General features: G+C 43.4%; 1 protein-coding gene across 1 annotated transcript in view; it reads left to right on the top strand.

Annotated features, from left to right (window-relative positions):
• The first annotated feature begins 3,152 nt into the window (after positions 1 to 3,152).
• tsc22d3 (TSC22 domain family, member 3) overlaps positions 3,153 to 20,627 on the top strand; it is a 37,209-nt gene continuing 19,734 nt past the window's right edge. The window contains exon 1 of the mRNA XM_084353069.1: positions 3,153 to 3,969. Within this exon, the coding sequence (XP_084209195.1) occupies positions 3,623 to 3,969 (347 nt within the window). The 5' untranslated portion in view covers positions 3,153 to 3,622. The remainder of the gene's footprint in view (positions 3,970 to 20,627) is intronic.

Here is a 20,627-nt window from a genome sequence, read left to right as displayed (position 1 = left end):
ACAATTTGCAGCTTTTACAAGGAATTATGCGCCAGACTATTTCTTGGCTGCAGACCTGCCTGGAGTCTCCGCTAACTGGCTGCTGGCTCTAACTACCTCATATTTTAAACACAGATATGAGAGTGCTATTGATCTTCAAATCTAACTCTTGGCAGGAAAGCAAATACGTATATTTCCCAAGTGTCAAACTATTGCTCCAATGTTGATCTTTCATTTGTGATATTTGTTTCTTCCTGGCATCAAAGACAGCAGGCTGTAACTCATTTGACAGTTACTATATACTGTTATGAATTGAGCTTCCTTGTTAGTGTACTATTTAGTTTTTTAATGTTTTTTCTGATTCAGAATCCTTGTTATTAAATTTGTTGTCCAATATTGTTTTCACTGTTTCACAAGAGCTTCCAGGAAAGGCCTACTCCTGTCTTTATTGGAAGTGTGTTCAGCTGAGGACAGAGGATTTACACCTTGAGAGTTAAATGCCTCATCAATTCATATTAATAATGGCCAAAAATTTCAAAACAAGACCCTGGTTAAATACAAATTCTTGAATTTTGAATTAAAATGTGAATGCAATCAGCGGACCAATGTCAGTGAAAATAAGTTGTTGTTTTTTTAATCAGTGAAGGTATTCATTTAAGGTGTTTTTTCAGGTGGAGGAATGACATTTGTTAAAATATTTTTTTAAGTGGAAACGTTTTGCCTTTGTTGTGCCCACAGACAGTGATTCCACTTGACTTCTACATCAATGGTTATACTTACATTTTTCCACTAGAGTGCAGCCTCTACCCAGATAAGCCCTCAATCCCATCCTTCCACCAACCAAACTGCAGAAGCCGCCCTGCCGGAGGACATCATTACACACTCAATAAAGCAATAGTCAGTCATTTTCTCTGCTTAATTGATCCCACTGCTACCCAACAATGCGTGGTGTGACATTTTTTACTGCAGCAGAAACAGCAGCATGCCTCCGAGTAAGACATGCTATTTGTAATTATCCTGTTGTTGTTTTCTTGCATGACCGGCCATCTGTAGACAGCATGCAGTGCGCTTGTTGGTCAGCGGTCGAGGTCAGGGGGCTCAGCGGTGCATTCCTTCTGGAGCTGTCTGTATGCTTGTAATGACATTGTCCTGGTATTTAACAGGGCTTGTGAAACACATTCGTCCGGAGGCGAGTTCAAAGCACACTCTTACCCAATCCAAAACTGCTCGGGAACAGATATGAAAATTGACAAAATCGTAAACAAACATAATGGAGGCCTGATAAGATGGCGTTCTTGTTGAGAGTAGCAAGGTGACACCAATGTGTGTTTGTTCATCGTATATTTCATTATATTTATTATGACATTAACGCTACTTAGAGAAACACATCATTGTAAAAAGATTGTACAAAGATTGAGCAACACGCACTGCAGTCTATATTGATCGCCATCAGTTAACCTATCTGGATTCTCTTACCTGTGCAGGGTTTGCGTGCAAAGACAATATCTATAATGTTATACCTCATCACCTTCATTGATTTGTGTAAATATGTGCTTATTCTGAATTTGCTGCAGCAACGCCTTTCAAAACAAGCTGAGACGGGACAAACAAAAGACGGGGAAAAGTTGTGGACTGATCCAAAAACAACAGTCTGGAACATTCCACAGGTAAACAGGTTCATTCATAACAGGTGATGCTTTCATGATCGGGTATGAAAGGGGCGTCCTCGAAAAGGTTCGGTCTGTCAAAAGCAAGGATGGGGCGAGGTTCAACCCTTTGTGACACACATGATTTATTACTACATGAGCTCAGGAACACTTCGTAAAACAGTCAACTGTTAACACCAAGAATGTAGCCATTTAATAGTAAAATCTTTTTTTTGCATATTTTCCTGACTCTTCAGGCGTCTTCACAGTCCCTTCCTGAACAAAGACATTGTGAGTTACATAACAGAGAATATTATGATTATAAGTAAGGAAGTTGTTATTTCCTTACTTGCAATGTTACTATGCTTATCTCAGTTTGGGCCTTTTAAGGTGGTAATGCCACAAGAATAGTTTTCTATCTCCCTTAAAAGGTGCAATATGTAAGAATTGGCCACCTGTCAAATTCATATGTCAGTAACCGCACACTGCTGATAGCTGTCTACTGCTAGCTAATTAGCTCAGTTAACAGTCCTGTTAGCTGGCTTGAGTCTGCCTTGGACCGGAAGCTCAGAGCACCAGGGTAGTGCTGGTGGAGGTTTTCAGGCCAGGGGTGGCGTCTTTGACGAAAAAACAAACTTCACATTCGGTTGATAATTTCAGATTATTTTTGAATGTTTGAAACTTAACATCTGATATATGGTACCTTTAATGACACTTAATAAATGTGGTCTATTCACATGTAGCATAACACAAAAGTGTTAACAGTGTCCAAGTAATGCAAAATTAAGTCCTTTTAACCTCATTTGGGTCCAACTTGGACCAAGTTGGGTCTTGTTCATAACATTCACTGGTACTTTGACAAACCACAAACTACTAATGACTACTACGTCTATCAATAAGCAGTAATTAGGAGGTTATTGAGGGAAAAAACTCTCATTTATTGGCCTAGTAGTTGCAGAATGTGGTCATGCAGAAAAGGGCATTAAAAAGAGCCAATAACGTATCAATATGCATCTTGATATGCAACTATTTCCTGATTGAAAGTTTTACCAAAAGAGCAAATTCAGCTGAGGAAGGCAAAATGGTTAAAAGTGCAAAAGCTCAACAAAGACTTCCTTTATTTTGAAAAGCATGCAATATGCCGTGCTGGCAATTCACATCCACTGGAAACATTTCTTTGTTTTTTTTCTGCTTTTCACAAATTAGTGGTTCAGAAGTGTTATCGAGCCTTTGTGTGAGTTCCTGCAGCCTGCCTCTCTCAGCCACTCCTTGTGCTGTCAGCATCGCAGGGTGGAGCTGTCTGAGCTGCACATGTTTCAAGCATGCTCTGACGCTCCACTCCCTCTCTGTCTGTTTCCCTTCCCCTGAATGTGTGCACGGCCAAGGCTGAAAAAGAAAGGAGGAGGTCCCATCGCGTGCAACCAGCGATGCTTTATACCAATCACAGGGGTTTCCCCACCCTCTCTGTCTCCCTCCCTCCCTCCCTGGTAGCTCCCTCCCACTGTCTCTAGGCACACCATAGAAAAAAAATAAAAAAGTGCAGGGGGAAAAAAAAGTGATAAGCAGCAAGCAGCTTCTGGGTTTTGCTTTCAAGCGCACTCCTGCTGAATCGGTGTGAGTGAGTGTGTATGTGAGTGTGTGTGTGTGTGTGGGGCGTTCACTCTCGATCCTGCCACAGTAGAGGCAGCGTCGGCCCCGAACAAAAGGCTAAACGCGGCAGAGCCACAGGACGAGAAACTCAGGGATAGAAGCAGGCTGAGTGGCCCAGCGTGACTGTATCTCTCAGGGAGGAACTCAACCTGCCTTTCAGCACCTCCTGGCTCCGGCGTGGAGATAGATCCAGGCTGCCTGTCTGTCTCTCTGATCTGAGGAAAACACCCTCTTCCTCACTGTTTTGTCTTTCACTTTGTCTTTCATCCACTCACACCTCAGTCTCTGAGATTCCTTCACCTGCCCTTCCACACCTGGGCATCTTTCCTCTTCAGCTGTACTTCAAGATGTCAGACGATGACTGCCGTTCGCCCATCGGCCTGGACTGCTGCAGCTGCTGCCTGGACCTGGCCAACGGCTGCGATGACTCCTTGTCCAGCAGCCCGGCACAGGGCCTCGGTACCAACGGGGGCCTGCCAGTGAGCCCCACCAGCCCCAGTGTCAGTCACTTCCGCCAGCTCCGCAACCAGCTGATGTACCAGAACCTGAACACAGACAAGCTGAACAACATCATGAGGCAGGACTCCCTGGAATCGGTGGTGAGGGACCCCTGCTTCCTGCTCAACGAGGGGATCTGCAACAGCAACAGCAACATTGACCAGACCATGCTGTCTATTCTGCTCTTCTTCCACAGGTATGTGTGTTGTTCGCTTAGCTGATGATAGGTACATGCTTATCTGATAAGGCAACCGCTGAATATAAAGGGTCTTTCAGTAGGGCATGAAATTTGAACTTGGACTGAAAGGGATTCTTCACCCCTCTTCAGGACATTCAGTACAAAGTCCAGCTTCTCACTTGTGGATCTGCATGTATCAGATCGGGAGGCTATGAGAGCAGCTTAGGAACCATATTTTGCTTAAATGAAACAGATGGCTAATGTTGACTAATCAGGTTTCTTGGATCAGCGCTTCCTCTCAAATGGCTGACATAAGTGTTTACAGTCAAGGATTAAGTATAGGGTAGGACAGGGTTGACCGGACTTTAAAAAAAGCACATTATTACTGTCAGTTTGAATGTGGTTGTTGTTGGATAAGCGCAAATAAAACCTTTGTGTTATATTACATCTGAAGCAACTGGAATGTGGATTCAAAAACACCCAAGAATGTCCAAATATTTATGCAGCACACAATGTCTATTTACATCCACACCATCCATGTCCTTCACGCAGCATATTTGATGATGGTACATAACGTGGTACCGACGGTGACGCGTCCATGCGCTGTTTCGTATTAGCATCTCAACGTGTTTTCTTTTGGCGAGGCTATTCAGTTTGAGGACAGTCGCTGATATTTGTAAGAGAAATGTCGAGGACTTGACTTCAGAACGTCAAAACACAGCGTGGCGAAAAACAGAGGTAAACAAAATCGAACCCAAAAAGAACTCCTTACAGAAACCCGAGGCTATTCTCCAACAACACTTTGCCGTCATATTGATTCAATTAAAACGATCTTTTATTGCTCGAGGTCAATTAAAACTGGCCTGACACCTTCCCAGTCGCTGCCAAAAGCTGTTTTCCAAACAGTGTTTGGCAGCTCGCCTCGGGCTGTTTGTGCGAAGGAGAAATGTCCTGCTACAAGGCTGCTGCCAGTTGGAGAGTTTGTTTGGCAGCTCCTGTCAAATGACTTCAGCCTCAAATTAACAGTTACCATCTTTCCACTCGGCTACAGGCTCTGACCGTCGCCCGACTCTTGAACCCGAGCCAGCGGTTACTGTACAGTGCTCACTCAGAAGAGGCTGCAATTACTTATGGGCCGTCTGGTTATCAGAGCGGTACAATGTAAAGGGTATACAGCTATCTATACACTAAAACAACAGAGGGGCGTTATCATTGTCAGAGCCACCTTTGAATCTCATACACTCTGAAGTCATTTGTGTCAGTAAAACAGATATATGTGTTACAGGATCACAACATATACGTCAAATGATAACGTGTCCTTTTTGTTTGGTGTCGTACAGAAGGAATCTTCATATCAGAAATAACCTTTGCCCTCACTGTAACCGATTGTTTTCTTGAAGTCACAGACTGACTTTTATGCAATACCACTTCTTGATGATGCTGTTTTCAATCTCAAGCTCACTTATACAATACAACAACAACTCAGCTCTTGTTTCATTCCCATTTAATTGCAAATATTGGATATTTAATTAATGGTTTCTGTGGTTTTCCAGCCAAATACTAGAGGGAAAACACTCAAGTAGAAGAACACGTCTAAATTGCCCTGTGGAATGGGAATAATCCTTATTTTATGAGTGACATTAATTAATAATCTCAGGTAAAACCAGATTCCCGATTAAGTCCGATAAACTATCTGCGATAATGCTTTCCCTGATAAAAAATGTGCCCGAAAGGAACATAGCAACGGTATTTGTTATCATCGATTCCTTTATTTGCAGATGTTATCATATCAGTAATGTTCCCTGGCCAAGAAGCATTATCAGCACTTTATCAAATGTCTCCAGAAGCCAAGCTGCCGCAGTGTATCCAGAGGAGTTAAATTTTAACCTGCCCTAACTCTGCAGTACGCTCCAACTATTAAAGTCTGTCGTTATCTCCTGTGGTGATTATCGATACTGCACTAGTACAGACAGTACGGCTGAGGTAAAATCGTTTACTGTGCACTGATGACAGAGATGATTAGACCTCACAGCCACAGACAGTGTTTGGCTGGGAGGGTCTAATAAGGTGTAAATTCTAATCAGTGCCAAACTCTCAGGCAGTCGGAAGAAGTAACAGCTGTTATATTAATTGTTTTTAATACTTCACACACTGCAGTTCACATCCGTCTGAATAAAACATCACATATAGGCTGTTTGGGGGACTTCCACGCTCTAATTTTTCCATCTGTTACGTAAGAGCTGTTTAAATGCTCATTAGTTTGACACCTTTTCGGGGCGATATTGTTCTTGCTGTGGGGCTGCATTATTCAATAAAGGAACAATCTGTTCTGGATTTATTTATGATAGCGAGGGTGTGTTATTGTACGTAAGACTGACCAAGGGGGTGAAGAAACTTTGGGTTAAGGAGCCCGGCTCCAGCTTGTACTGTACTCCCTTCTGGCAACGAGTGCGAACAAAAGTGAGCAAATAGTCCTTCTCAAACAAGTTAAACTTAGATATGCTAAGGTGAGTTATTGTCCACTGCATTCAGTGTTCACAGTATATGAATAACGTCTGCTGAAGGTTTTTTCTGACTTAGTCACAATTCCACAGCTATATTTTTGCAGATTCATGCCCGTCTTCTCTAATTCAGTCATTTGAATATCATCAGAAAATGATTCAGTTGAGAAATCTTGACCTCCTTGTCTGTTCGTATGAAAAATGTACCGTATCGACAGTGTAGATGATTGAATTACACAGGACTGGCATCTTCGAGGAAGAGTGGAAAATCTGCTTATAAATGCCAATATTTTTTATATGTCTGGCTCAGAGGCGATGTGCTCACCCGTGTCATTGGCCAGTGTGGCCGTGCAACCGTGTGTGTCAGCTCGACTGTTTGCCTGACAAACAGACTCTTTAGCCAGAACACTTTGTTCCCGCACCTCTCCGTCTCAAGAGTGAATCGCAGGCCCGGATCATGTGGCTCTCACGGATAAGGCTCTCTCGCAGGATTAAAACATTGATTTCAAATGTCCACCCTTGTGGTTTTTCATGCAGCAACACAAACGCGCTCATTCATTCACACATGTACTCGCAGCCTAATCCTGTCAGTTGAAACAAGAAAGCTGCCTCGCTGAGCTGAGGTTTTTTGCAGAAGAAGTTCATACATTTTTCAAGCGCTCGCTTCGAAGGGCCCCGGCTTCTGATGAAAGCCCGGCCAAGGTTTAGACTGTGACCTCACGCTGGGTGGTCAATCTGCCGAGCAGCCATCACTCCCATTTGCCACTTGTTAACAGAATAAAATGTTCAGCATGGCCGGAGGATGGCTGCCAGGACATATTTTGGACTGAATATCAGTTTGAGGCAGTGGCCAGCAAAACTTGTTATGTAAATGTTTCAAGGGTCACAGAAATGTGCTGAGAGGAGAACTTGAACTCATAAGTCTTGTTTGGTGTTTGAGGCAGAGCCAGAGAGCCCTGAGGGGGGTCGGGATCTGTGATTTCCCCTGGATAAAAACCGAGAGGAGATGTGTTGATTTACTTTGAGGCTTAAAGAGCAACACTTGGCTGGAATGAGAGGGGTGCTCTTGCACCTTCACCCCAGGCAGTCAGTCAGTACTTAGCAGCCACTAAACACCATCACATGCCAGGGTGAGGAGGGCTGAAGAGCCTGCAGCGATGACACAAACATTTATCATCCGAGTTCAGTTCTGGGACCAGTCAAAATACAAAGTGAAAAAGTGTCAGAGGTTTTTTCTCTGCAGCAGCCACCGATGTGACCACAGAGAAAGGCTGAAGAGGAGTGCGAACACGTCAGCCCACAGAGATCTATTCTAGGTTTACAGACAAAAGAAAATGTTGGTTTAAGTAATGCAGTGGCGCAGACTTCAATGTCCCTGCACAGCCCATTACTGTAAGTGAGAGTAAAGCTTTAAAATTAGCTAAGAAAGTTTGTTGTTAAAGAGTTTTAAGAGGACAAAAAGTGTAGGGAAGAAGCTGATGGCTGAAAAAACATTTTTTCAGCCTGATCAGAACAGACAAAACATGGCTGTACAGAGGTCAGGTTCACTTCACACTGTACACACTGCAAGTTTGTGCTTTGTATGATACTTCAACTTGTACAAAAAAAGACAGAGGAGCTGCAACCTCTGACCTGCTTTGATTTTCTGCTCTGACACAACTGTTAGCCTTCTGTTACACTTCAGCAGCCGAGGCCTCATTATGGTGCTAAAAGTTCCTCACTTCGCCGTGAGACGATCACTTGCCTTTGGCTTTTCATCCAGTTGACTACCGAACATGACCCAGCCCTCTCACAGTGGGCTGCAGACAAGACCCAGCTGTGTCAGACACCCCGCTGAGCTTTAGAGTTGCACTCTGCGATCAAATATAGACCAGTGATCTACTGTGGATGTTATTGAAAGTGCCTCTGCTGTGTGCTACGCATCCAGGAATCCATACAACTGTATATCTAACCAAGTATTCTCAAAATGTAAATCCCTTAAATAACAAGCATTGTATTGACATATACTGACAAAAAACAAACAGGGGTACGGGTGTTGTTTCCCCAGAGAGCAAAACCTGAAGGACAGGGGTCGCAGGTTGGGAAACTAACAAAATTGCAAATTGGTCCCTTGTTGTCTCAAAGGTGGTGGTGGGAATCAAACACACAGCCACCCACTGATTCTATCAAATAGACAGACGAACAAAAACTCAACTCAGCTTCATAAAAAGTGATTGAAACTGCTTAATATGTGTTGTATAGGATGGCATATCTACTGAAAGACATTTGACACATTTAGAAACATTGAAACTTCCATGTTTTTCTTTAATTTTTCACCCTTCTTTGAAATCATATCATGAAACATCATTTTGGTTGCGCATACATGTCAAACATATTTCCGTTGCATGAGGGCCAGGCTTGTGAAACCATTCGAGAAGCTTTTTTAAAAACAGGAAAAGGTTATCTCAGACTGAATCGTTGCGTAATGACTTTCGTATTTTAGTTTCGGTACAGGAAGGTGGATCAATTCTGTGTGCCATTCACATGCTGTGTTCTGACAGAAGTAAATACCTTCTTTATCTTGTATATGGCTGCAGACTGACCTGCTGAGTCCATTTACATGCGAGTCACACCTGCAAAAATTATCTCCTACCAGTCAAATTATCTCCTACCAGTCTCTGAGGACAAGACATTTGCATAGAAGACCTGTTACATAGGTGATACGTCACAGTGATCCTTCACAGCGCAGCCCGGTTCAACCCTGCGTCTAGGTGTTTAAATGCTTTGCTATTGAAACGTGTCAACAACATGTAGGAGCTCGTAAGAAGAAACTAAAGTGCTGAAATTTAAACTTGTAGATAACATTGTGGTGGTATATAGGTTGCTCACAAATCCGTCAGAAAAATAAAGATGTGAGGATAAGGTGAACAAATGAGTGTTTCCTCTGTGTTCTCTGCTTATGTAAAATGGCCCCATTTTCCAGACAAACGCTACATAATTAGAAAACATCGCCAGAGAGAAGGGCGCGCTCATTACAAACAAGCAGAACCATTACAGCGCCACTGCCTATAAATTAGTACATGTAAGCCGCTACAGGCTGCAACAGGCATCAGGATCAGAGTGAAACAAGCTGCCGCAACTGTGTTGAAATTCAAATTTCACATCCCTTCCACTGCTACAAAGCAATTCCAAGAGACAGCAGTGTAATCTGAAGTCCTGCGTAGACACAATACATCGCGAGGAGGTGAAATATGCCGAGTTTCAAACTAATCTTCTCGTTGCTGTTGTCTCTCCCGGTTTTGCCCACATAAAAGGCTTATACATCTCAAACACATCTATGCTGACAGCAGAACCTGTATCCAATTACATTTTTTCCTTTTTGATCCAAGCTAAACAGTTTAAAGGGGAAAAAAACTTTGTGAAGAGAGTTACATAACGTCATGGGCTACAGGTGGCAGGAGAGACGGATGTAAACAAGAAACGGGGATTTGTGGCGAGAAGGCAGCAAAAGGGAAGGACGTCGGGGTGGAAGAACGGATTCATGGCCAGGCAAGTCTCACGAGCCAATCCCTGTTAAAACAAAGGCCACGGAGGCAACGTCAGGGGAGGGAGCGCTACAGGGAGAGATAGCAAGCCAAAGAGTCAGGGTAAGACAAACAGCCAGACAGGAGGCCGGGGCAAAGACAAAACATAGACAGGACCTGCTAAAAATAGTGTGCTGTTGACACTGGATATAGGTAGACAGCAGACGTCTGTGGTAAAAGTCACAACCTTTTTTCTAACGCTAAAGGAAGTAATTCTCTGGAGGCGGGAGGAAGTAAAAAGCACGACAAGCTTGTTTTTTTATGCTTGTTTTGACGAGTTTCCTCGGTAACACGCGCGTTGACCCCGTCCGCTGTGAAAAGAGACAGTCAGGGAGCGAGAGACTACTTCACAATACTAGAAAACACTGTTGGTTTATACTCGGTGTGTTTGCACCACGAATTAGCCCGACGCTTGATTTTATCACAGGTGGACCAATTTACAGAGGGATGTACAGTAATGGCTTTTTAATGGACCTCTTGAGTTACTGCCTTGTTGTGTTGTGACTGTGTGAATAGACTGCCCTTGGTGCCGTGCCAGTGGATGCCTGGAGCCACTGTACAATGTTGAATGGTTTCTGTGCAAGTGTATGTGCGTGGTTGGTACTCGTCAGTACGCTACTACTGGACTTTGGGCTGCAACTGATGATTATTTTCATTATCGACTAATCTGCTTCAAGGATTTCTATCATGCTTTTCCTGTCTCAGGGGCAAAAACAGAGCGTTTCAGACAGAGGGGGAGTACAGGGGGCTGTCTGCTGTCTATGAAGTTGTGATCAGGTTGTTGGTGGTCTCGGTTTATCGTGCACACGCTCACCTCCCGGACACTCACCATCCACCTCAGCAGACGAAGCTCAGTGTGTCTCAACTGAGAAATCCACAGACACACCCAGTGCCATGGGTTGATGCAACCTCCCGCGTACAGCCCTTTCTTTACCAACAGCACAGCGGGTCCACGTTCAGTCTCCCCTAGCAACGCGATAAACACATCGCGCTCATCAGATTGCTGTTACGCTATCTCTTTCTGCGTTTTAGTCTCTGTGCACGTTGTTTGCTGCAAAAAGATTCTCTATGCAAAAAAACCTTGTAGATGTGGTTTGTATGACTCAGAAATGTTCCTGTTATGAGTTATGTCACTTTGCTGCTACAATGGGCTCACCACATTTAAGACGAGTTACATAACAGTGGGTTTTTTTTCTATCCGCCAGAAAAAGATGTATTTTTCTGATAAAGTCGGGCGATATTCAATATTTTGTCGTATTTGTATTCGTTTGAGATGATCACACACACCGTCCTAAATACTTGCTAGCATGGCAGTTCCGTGGCATTCTTGTTTAAGAAACTTTTGCTTCTCGTGTTTGGAAGTTATTTAGTCTTAAAGTCTTTCAGTAGGAACAGATGGGCCTGAGACTGATAGCACAGACAGGTTGGTGAAGTCTGAACATCTTGAAGGATGGGAATTGTTGACGGTAATGAACACAAGCAGCCGATTCTGTCAGGATCGGTCCAGAGGACTCCACACTGACCCTGATGGCATGTATCTTTTTCATAAATAAGCCCTATAATCTTTTAATCAACCACTCCTCAATGGCAGCTGCAAGATTCAGGACCGAGTGATTCATCTGTCTGTCTGGAAGACGGCAGACACACCGCCTGGCAACACAAATGTGTACACACTTACAGCACAGAGGGCGCAAAGGTGACCCACTGCATTATGCCTTTCTTGACACGTCACCACAGCAGAATCCAGCTAAGCTCTTTTGTCCTGAGTGACAGAGAGTGGATGTACCAGAGGTGGATTAGAAATCTATAAGTAACACATCACCCTTCAGTCTGAGTCAAATCTTCAACATCAGAGCGGGCTGGAAACTTCTTTAAGAAGACTTACCCCATAAATCTTAAACTTTTTCATCACTATCTTGTTATGGATAAAAAGAGGCACGACATCTTTGATTAAAGTGCCTTTTTATACTGCATACAATACACTCATTGATCTCTATTAAAACCCTAATTGATTTGGCATTCAAAACAGGCTTGAAGCAAAACAAATTAACTGAGAGTGAAAATTGCTCGCTGATTGCTTCATGCCTATTTGGTGATCGTTATCGAGGTTATAAATCACAAACATCCAACATCAAACTGTCAAGGAAATACGGGCTTTCTCTGTGATGTGGCCACGGAGGGAAATTTGTCCAGAGTAATGTCGCGGTTTCTGTTGACAACTCTTTGTGCCGGTGCCCGTCAGGCTCAGCCTCGCCACATAAGCATGACTTACACGTGGAAGAATTCCTGAACCGAGTCCACGAAAAATACGAAGTCAAAACAAATACGAGGCTCTCCGTCCCAGCCCAGAAACACCTGTGAGATGACTTTGGAAATTATGTAATATTTCAGAACAGCGGAAAGAAGGAAGCGTTAATACTTCAAAAGAGGAAAGCAGTACCACCCATCCATTAAAAAACTTCTTTCATGCGTCATATTTGCGAAACTCTCTTTGTCCTTCCCTCTTTTATTCGCCACATCTCTTCCTATCCTTGTTTTTTCCTGCCTCTCTCTTCCTCCTTCTTCTTCTTCTTCTTCTTCTTCTTCTTTATGTCTCCATCTCACTTGTCCTAGCTGGTAGCTGCTGGACTTATATAAGTCTGAGAGAGGGAAGGAGGAGGGGGGGTTGCAGTGACCATGGCTTGTGCTCACTGCCTTATCTGTTTGGACCATGGCTATGGCGCCTGTTTAGATAATGAGGCAGCCTGTCAACACTTGCCATCAGACTCACTCCCACACACACACACACACACCGCCCTGTGCAGGAGAGTGAGTAATAGCATCACAATATATATATATTATAATTACACTCTTTAAATGGGAATTACACAGCGATGCCGCTTACATAACACTTGATATTAGGGGTTAGCGCACTGTGATTTGCCCTTTTTATCAGACTGCACGACAACCTGTTGTGCCAAAGCTGCAGTCCGGGCAACGGAAACTACTTGCATTGTCCCCTGTGTAGGTCATTGTGTACATGCAAGGAAGCTGAAGTGATGGAGTTATTAGCTGTGCTCTCCCTACCACCCAAGCTGCAGGCTGGAGGGCAGTAAAAATTTCATTTTGTGCTATTTTCATTAGCATTGGGATTCCCACTCAAGTGAGAATGTGGTAACCCGCCCTGATACGAAGCGCCAAGTTAGAGTTTGGCCGAGGTGAGGAACAGTAGATCTGGAGTGGAAACAAACGCTTTTCATGAGCGTGCTGTGTCCTCCTACCGGATCCACGGGGAAGGATAAATGCATCCACCTGGATGTGTAAAATTGGGACTGTTTTTTTAAACGTACGAAGCAAAAGAGTTTGTGAAATTCTGGTATCCCTTAAAAGGACTGGCATACCAGACTCATTCTGATGCTTATTCCATCTGTTTCTCTCTGGACGCCTGTTTCATAATCCCAAGTGTTGTTGTCCCACACTGACTCAGTTTTTTTTTTCATTCCTCACCACAATAGGCTGCTACACAAAGCAGCCAGACAGTGCTTTTGTGGAGTGGGTCTGAGCCAGGCCTATCATTAGCCTATCTTATTCCTCCCTGGGCAATATTCACACGCAGGTTGGGTACATGATGTACCCTGGGTGCACACACACACACACACACAAATAGAGACACACACACACACACACACAGGGAAGAGAAGAATGCAGGAAAATTATGATGCAGATGAGAGCTCACCCTTTCTACATTAATGCGTACAGCCTACACAAACACACTTACACAAACGCTCTTACGATATATTCTCCCCCGATGGGTAGTATTAGACATACTTTAGCAATGGTGTTGCCACACCTGATTACTGAGAAGTGCTCTCTGGGAAAGAAAAGTACTTTTCTTCTTCTGCAGGCCGTGAAGACGTGCTTTCAGAACACAGGAAAGGTTGCAGCAGCAGCAGGACCAGTCACACGTTCTATTTTTGAAGTTGCTGGACATCTGCAGTTTGGCAACACACCGTGTTTTTCTTTCCCCGACCGAACTTCTGTGTTCTCTAGTAAACAATTTTGAGCTCTTGAGGGTGGATGTGTAATTTCGGAGCCAAACCCATACGCGACTCTCCTGTCATGCAAAATGGGCAACACCAGTAATGAGCTCCGTAATAAGAAGCATGCAAGAACACAGCTTTGGTCAGGGAGCATATGTCAAACTGAGTTTAGCACCATTAGGTTGTTTTGGCCCATTAAGCAATTATGTAATGCGGGTGTTTAAAAGTAATCGGGTAATTGGATTTATACAAGAGTCTCTGACATCTGCTTCCCTTCACACAATCATAGCCTTAATTACATCTACAGTACCTGAGTGGCGTTTTAACATTTTGTTCAATTAAAGCTTTCTGGAGTGTTTACCCCATTTTGAAAGACGTGTCACCTCACCCTCCCTCCTCTCCTGTGTTGTTCTGTCATCCGTAATTGCATCATTAAAATGGGCCCAAACAGTGCAAGGATAAGGGAAAATAAAGCAGCGAGAGACATCACACAGCTGTCAAGAAATGAGATGAGAGCATGTTGGGCAATCTGCTCACACCTCAGTGCAACGAGTTTGTTTCATCAGACGCATCTAACTATGTCAGAAACTCTGCTGCATTCAGAAATCCTGGGCAGGAGCAGGGCTCGGCTCAAGTTGAATGTAATAAAACTGCCAATCTGAATTACAGTTCACAGTACACATGCTCTGAAAAGGGCCAAAGGACTGGCAAATCCACATGAACCATAATCAAACTCTGACTTTAGTGTAATGAATATGGTTTCCTGTTTGTTACTGGTGAGTCCAAATTTCCAAGCGCTCTGGCTTTATGTGTTCCTGCACAACTGAAGGCCAGTCCTGTGAGAAAGAAAGGGAGGAAAGGAACTGGAAAAAAGAAAATAGAAAGTAAATTGAAGGATCGAAACTCACAAAGCAAAAACCTCCAAACGTACTATTTGTGTTCTGCTATGACAATGCAGCTTTTTCACAGTGAGTCACAGGCCATGAGAAAACGAAGCTGACTATATTTGCATTTTATTGCTTACAACTGTGGCTCTTAAAGGAGAACTATTATGTGTTTGTTTCCCCTTTCCTTCAGTGTTTTATATATGCATGATGCGCCGACAGAAGCTCCTCTCTCCCACAGAAAACCCTGCTCCTGAAACACCTCGTCAGTAGTCTCGCCTTTAATTCAGTGACTCTGTGACGTCACCATGTCACACATCTGCATAATTTCTGCCACGTGGCTAGTTTGGCACATAAAAATTGATTTAGCACAGCTGCTCTGTTGTTGTTAGCGGTGCTGGGTCAGGCATGTGTGAGCTGACCAATCAGAGTAGACTGGGCGTTCAGGAGGAGGCCTTAAAGAGACAGGAGCTAAAACAGAGCGTTTCAGACAGAGGGGGGAATACAGAACTGGACAGTATGAGAACACTGAAAACAAGATTTTGAACCTGAAAATGAGCATAATATGTCTCCTTTAAATCAAACGAGTTCTTCTTGCTACTTCACCAGAATAAAGCAGAAACTTGCAGGACCGAGGACCAGCTTGGTCCCACTGGCAGACAACAGAAAGCTGATTGAAAAGCTTGACCTGTTCTGCCAAGCTCCTTTTTTCCTCTCTCTGGATGCCTTTCTGGCAGACGAGAGCCAGCGAGAGAAAAAAGGAGAAAAATGAACATGCGTGTACTTGCCAAGTTTTCAGTGAGTCTGTGATTTTTTCTGGCCGTTCCCCAGCAGAGAGAAAGAGTGGGAGATAGAGAGCGAGGCAAAAAAAAACACAAAAACAAGATGCTTCCTGTTCAAACCTCACTTCTGTCTTTGTGTCACTGAGTTTAAGAGAGGCAGTTGTACCATGGAGCGGCCCGGGCTAGTTGTTCACGATGGGGGAATTATGCCCCACGCCCATGCCATCTAACTGTGCCATCATGAGGAGCAATTAGCAACAGCGACATTAACTGACCTCTGTCTGCATTCCTTCCAGTATGGTGTCATGGAGGAGGATTGAGTCATAGATCATCATTATGTGTGCATGCTGTGGTGTTTACACAATCTAGGATTAGGCTAAACAACGCTCCTCTGAATACGTGTGGATGCTTCTGTAGTAAAGTAATAGAGCTCTGATGCTTGGCTTAGGACGCAGCGAGGCCAATGCCAAGAAAGTGTAGCGATCTGCGAGGAATGTTGAAACTCTCTTTCCCCTCGCCGTCTCCCTCTCTTTTGCACACGCACTCATTCCACCCAGGCTGCCATCCACGTCCCTGACACAAGTCTTTCAGCGGCACTGCAACGCACACAAAGACCTATTTATCGCTAGCCTGAATGCAAGGTGTCACATAAGGGGAAGTGGAGCCTTCACCGCTCTGCCAGGGCGAGAGAAAAAGAGAGGGCTTTACTTAAGACTCGAGGTCACAACCCTTCAGTGCTTGTGAGCTAACGCGGGTGGAAGTCAGTTGGGGTCGGGAGGTTTTCTCCCGCATCAGTAGGGGCGTCTTGTGCTGTGAAGGAGCTCGAGCCGAGCAGGAACACCGACAGTTGACCCCCCCTTCACCTGAAGCGTCACAGCTCGGTGCTCAGCCGAAGCAAGTCACGAGAATCGAAGTTTTTACATGAATTCCTAAATGAAAAACATGGACAGGTTACATGTAATTTTCGATTTGAATTTTGAGTGCATGTTAAAGCACGCCGCTAAAGGCTTTACAGGAATTCAGCAGGAAATCATAGTCATCCGTGAGGACTGTTTCCTCTCCCTTTCCATCTGTGAGTTCCACACGTTCGCTGTGTCCGAGCCTAGTGCTCTTTTTTTCACCCTCTGGCTTGTTTAGCATAATTTAAGCAGCTGCTTTGCTACAGGCTCATATGCCAGGTCACGGTGTGTGGGCGGGAAGGAGCGCACGTATAGAATAATCATGTTACGAAACACGGCCTTTCCTTTCAAATGAAAATTAGTTGCTTTTTGGCTCCAGGATGTAAAGTTAAAACAACAGTTGCAGCTTATTCGGCGTGTAGCAGCTTTACGATTCATTCATTACGATTTGTTCATCTGAAGTAAATTTCCGAACTGCATGCAAAAGACATATGTAACGAATTAAAGTCAGTTTAAATTTAGCTGCTGGGTTTTTTTCAGGACTTGATTTTCACTTTCAAAAAGAGACTTAACTACATACATAAAACAAAGAGCAATTAAGACGACGTGATTAAGTTTTATGCCACGTGATGCAGTGAGCAGAATGCCCATTGAGCTTATGGCAAATTAGTGTTATGTCATTTAAAAGACATGTTCTAATAAAAATAAAATCTTTTCCACCACAGGGTTTTTGATTTCGACATGACATGGACCAAACCACATAACCCAACTGTCAGAATGAATAGGCTTTTCTGCAAACCAAGGATATGTTGAAACTTTACGTTTCTTTATGTTGCAACTTTACATTTCGTGAGGTTCGACTTTCAATTGTATCTCATGACAACACACTGCTTATGCTGCTGTTTGTTTAGGAACAAAAAATCACTTGGTTAGGGTTAGGAATAGATCCTGTTCCGGTCGTCACAAACAAAAAATAAAATGTTTTTGTTGCTACTAACACGGCTTTCCAAGGTCGGCTCAAAAATATCCTGTGGAGTCACGCTTATAAATGTTTAAATGCAGTGGCCCCTCCGCAAAAATATCCACTTGTGTCACCCTTACAAATGTTGAAACACAGTCTTGAACTGTGGTGACGTCTTCTCACCTGTTACTCCTCCACCTCCTGATATAAAAGTCAGGTCATGAATCTATAGTGTGAACGTGATGTGTCAGGTTTTGTAGAAATGTCAATATGGCACCTAGCACGTATCAGTGGTTTGCAGAAACGTTAACTGCCAGCATTTCATCCTGCCGACCGGGCTGAGCCACACTGCCGTGTCACAAGTACGTGCATGAGGGTAAATCCAGTTAACATGTGGGTGATGAAGGTCGTCTCGGGTTGGTGTGGTCGAGAGGTGAATATCTTGACTTTCCAACCATTAATCATCTGCAGATCTATTGTGAGTGCTCGGTCAAATTCCAAGACAGACTTCTGTTACGTAACAAACAGACAGACGGGACAGTGTGGAAATGTTGGCAAAACACTGACGACCCCTCCATCAGCATCATCAGTTTGAACTGGAATTAATGTCCTGTTATCTGAACCATTTAGTGGTTTGAGTGAGTGTGAGTGTACCGGCGCTCTTTTTGTTCAAAAGGCCCACTTCCCAGCCCACTGGTGGGAGAGGATGCTATTGTAGTTCATATCAGTGGGAAATTCAGAGAAACACCCAGATTAAAAAAACAAAGTCTGTTGCTGTTATTCTATGACAGCCAGCGAGGGGTGGCTATAAAAGAAAAGAGAAAAAAAAAGAAAGACAAGCAGGATACTTCCTCCGATTCACATTCAAGAAAGCTTTCTTGAAGGAGATATCAGATTCAGACAACGCAGTACTTGTCCCCCTGTGTGTTTTCTGCTATAATATCTAGGCCATCGCACTGAAAACAGCGCCGCTAAGCACCTCTCCTGGGGCCTGTCGTTTTGGGAGAGTGTCTCATTTTCCCTCTCATGTTGGCATCATAACAAGCATTTGCATTTCAGTGAAACAGACGGAAACAAACGCACTGCTCCAAATTGGTTGGTCAACATGCAGGGAGCGTTTTGACATCATAAACGCCATATTCTCTCATTTTCCTTTTGAAATGCTCCCGTGAGCGTGGAACCAAACTCATCAGCGAATACCTTAGCATCTCAGTTACGTCACATCACACCTCTATTTCTTTTGTCCTTTTGTTCAAGACCGTTCAAGTTTCCACAACAGAATGCATTAATCCTAAAAACTGTTTCCCCGCAGTGGTAACACCAAACAGTCCTCGGCACCTGCTGTCACAAACACAATGAGCAGGAGGACGGGTTTAAGTCTTAGATTCTGCTTATCGTCTTGATCCCGTGTTAAGAGGCTAATGCGTTTTGCAGATGTCTGCACTGTCGCTCCTGCACAACATCCTCCTGAACAACCTCTAAGATGTGTCACCTTCTAAACACAGGTGGGGTTTGATCTGGCGTGCCCAGCTACTTGTCTTTTCTGGAATTATAATACAATGCTTAATAATAATAATAATAATATGTTGCAATCACATGAAGTTGTATTTCAGTGGATTTTAACCAGATGAAAGTTTTTGCTGATTAGGAGTCATTTTAGCATTTAGATTTAAGTCTTTGCCTCATTGTGAAGACTCTATCCCTCTTTCTCTAATTGGAAAACACTAGCAAGCCCCCTTCATATCTCAAGGTAACCATGTTTTCTGACAGTTTATCTAAAGAACTGGGAGTACAGCCAAAGCCTCCTATCAGAGGAAACACTGCCTAACAACAGCTGTGAAAGCCCTCTCCTCCCTCCCTCCCTCCCCTCGTTCTCCTCCTCTCCTTTTTCTCTTCCTCATTTCTGCATTTTCCTGTTTTGCTGTTTGGTCGCTCTCTGCTCGCTCTTTGATACAAAGCAAAGAGGCTGTCCTCAGGCTGCAGGGCGCAGACACAGTATCTGGTGAACTGATGAAAGGTGATAGCGTGGATTCTTGTTATTGCGTCTGTCTGCTCCGCGGTTCTCCACATTTGTCCTGACGTTTACTTTCCTCTACATACAAGCACACGGCTTTGATTGAATAGGTGAGAAGTCAAAACAACAACAAAAAAACATTATGGGTAATATTCTGTAGTCCTCAGGGATGGAATGTAACTAAGTAAATTTACTTGAGTACTATACTTAAGTGCAATTTTGAGACTACTTTATGGAGGTAAATATTGTATTTTTTACTCGACTGCATCGATTTGTTGACTTTAGATACTAGTTAATGTGCAGATTGCATGCGGCATCAGAACTCAGAGATTTAAATTATGAAATTTTCCTTTTCACAACACACACATTCATGGCACAGACCCCCTACAAAACAAACAAACAAACAAACAAACACAAGCAAATAGACACATGACAGATCACATAAAAAGTGCACATGCACTGTACATAGTGGATTGATCGTCAGTCCACGTGACCAAAACTAAGTGAGGTTAAGTAAGGTCGAGGACAAAGGCCAGAGAGCTGAAATCCAGACGGATCGAGGTACAGAAAAAGTCAAATACAACACAGTGGACTACAGTCCAATACAGTTAGATCCCACAACTCTCCCTCCTCATATGTTTAATAACGGGTCTCCAGAGCTTAAGAAACTTAAGTGGGCATCAGAGTTCTGCATTTTTAAATTAATTCAGCATCTTAATTCTGCTATTGAACAAAAAAAACACTTATTTCTTGATTCAATTATCAATAATTATTTCAATAATATCAAATCTGATAATCAGCCAGGCCGACCCATAATCTACAGTATAAACATTTAAATATACTGTATGTATATTTTACTTTTACTTGTACTTTTAAGACTGATACTGCCAGAAAATTGCTTTGACACTTCGGTACATTAAATATCAGATACTTTAAGGCTTAAAGTAATATTTCACTTCATCAAATTAATATCTTAACACGATATCTTTGCTTTTACTCAAGTATGGCAGTAATGTTTATGGTAATGGTACATGAATTACCATGAATTCATGT

Source organism: Pagrus pagrus (assembly GCF_965226575.1).
Source record: "Pagrus pagrus genome assembly, chromosome: 5".
In the NCBI taxonomy this organism is placed as follows: domain Eukaryota; kingdom Metazoa; phylum Chordata; class Actinopteri; order Spariformes; family Sparidae; genus Pagrus; species Pagrus pagrus.
The sequence above is the reverse complement of the archived record's forward strand: the minus strand, read 5'-3'. Positions and strand labels throughout refer to the sequence as shown.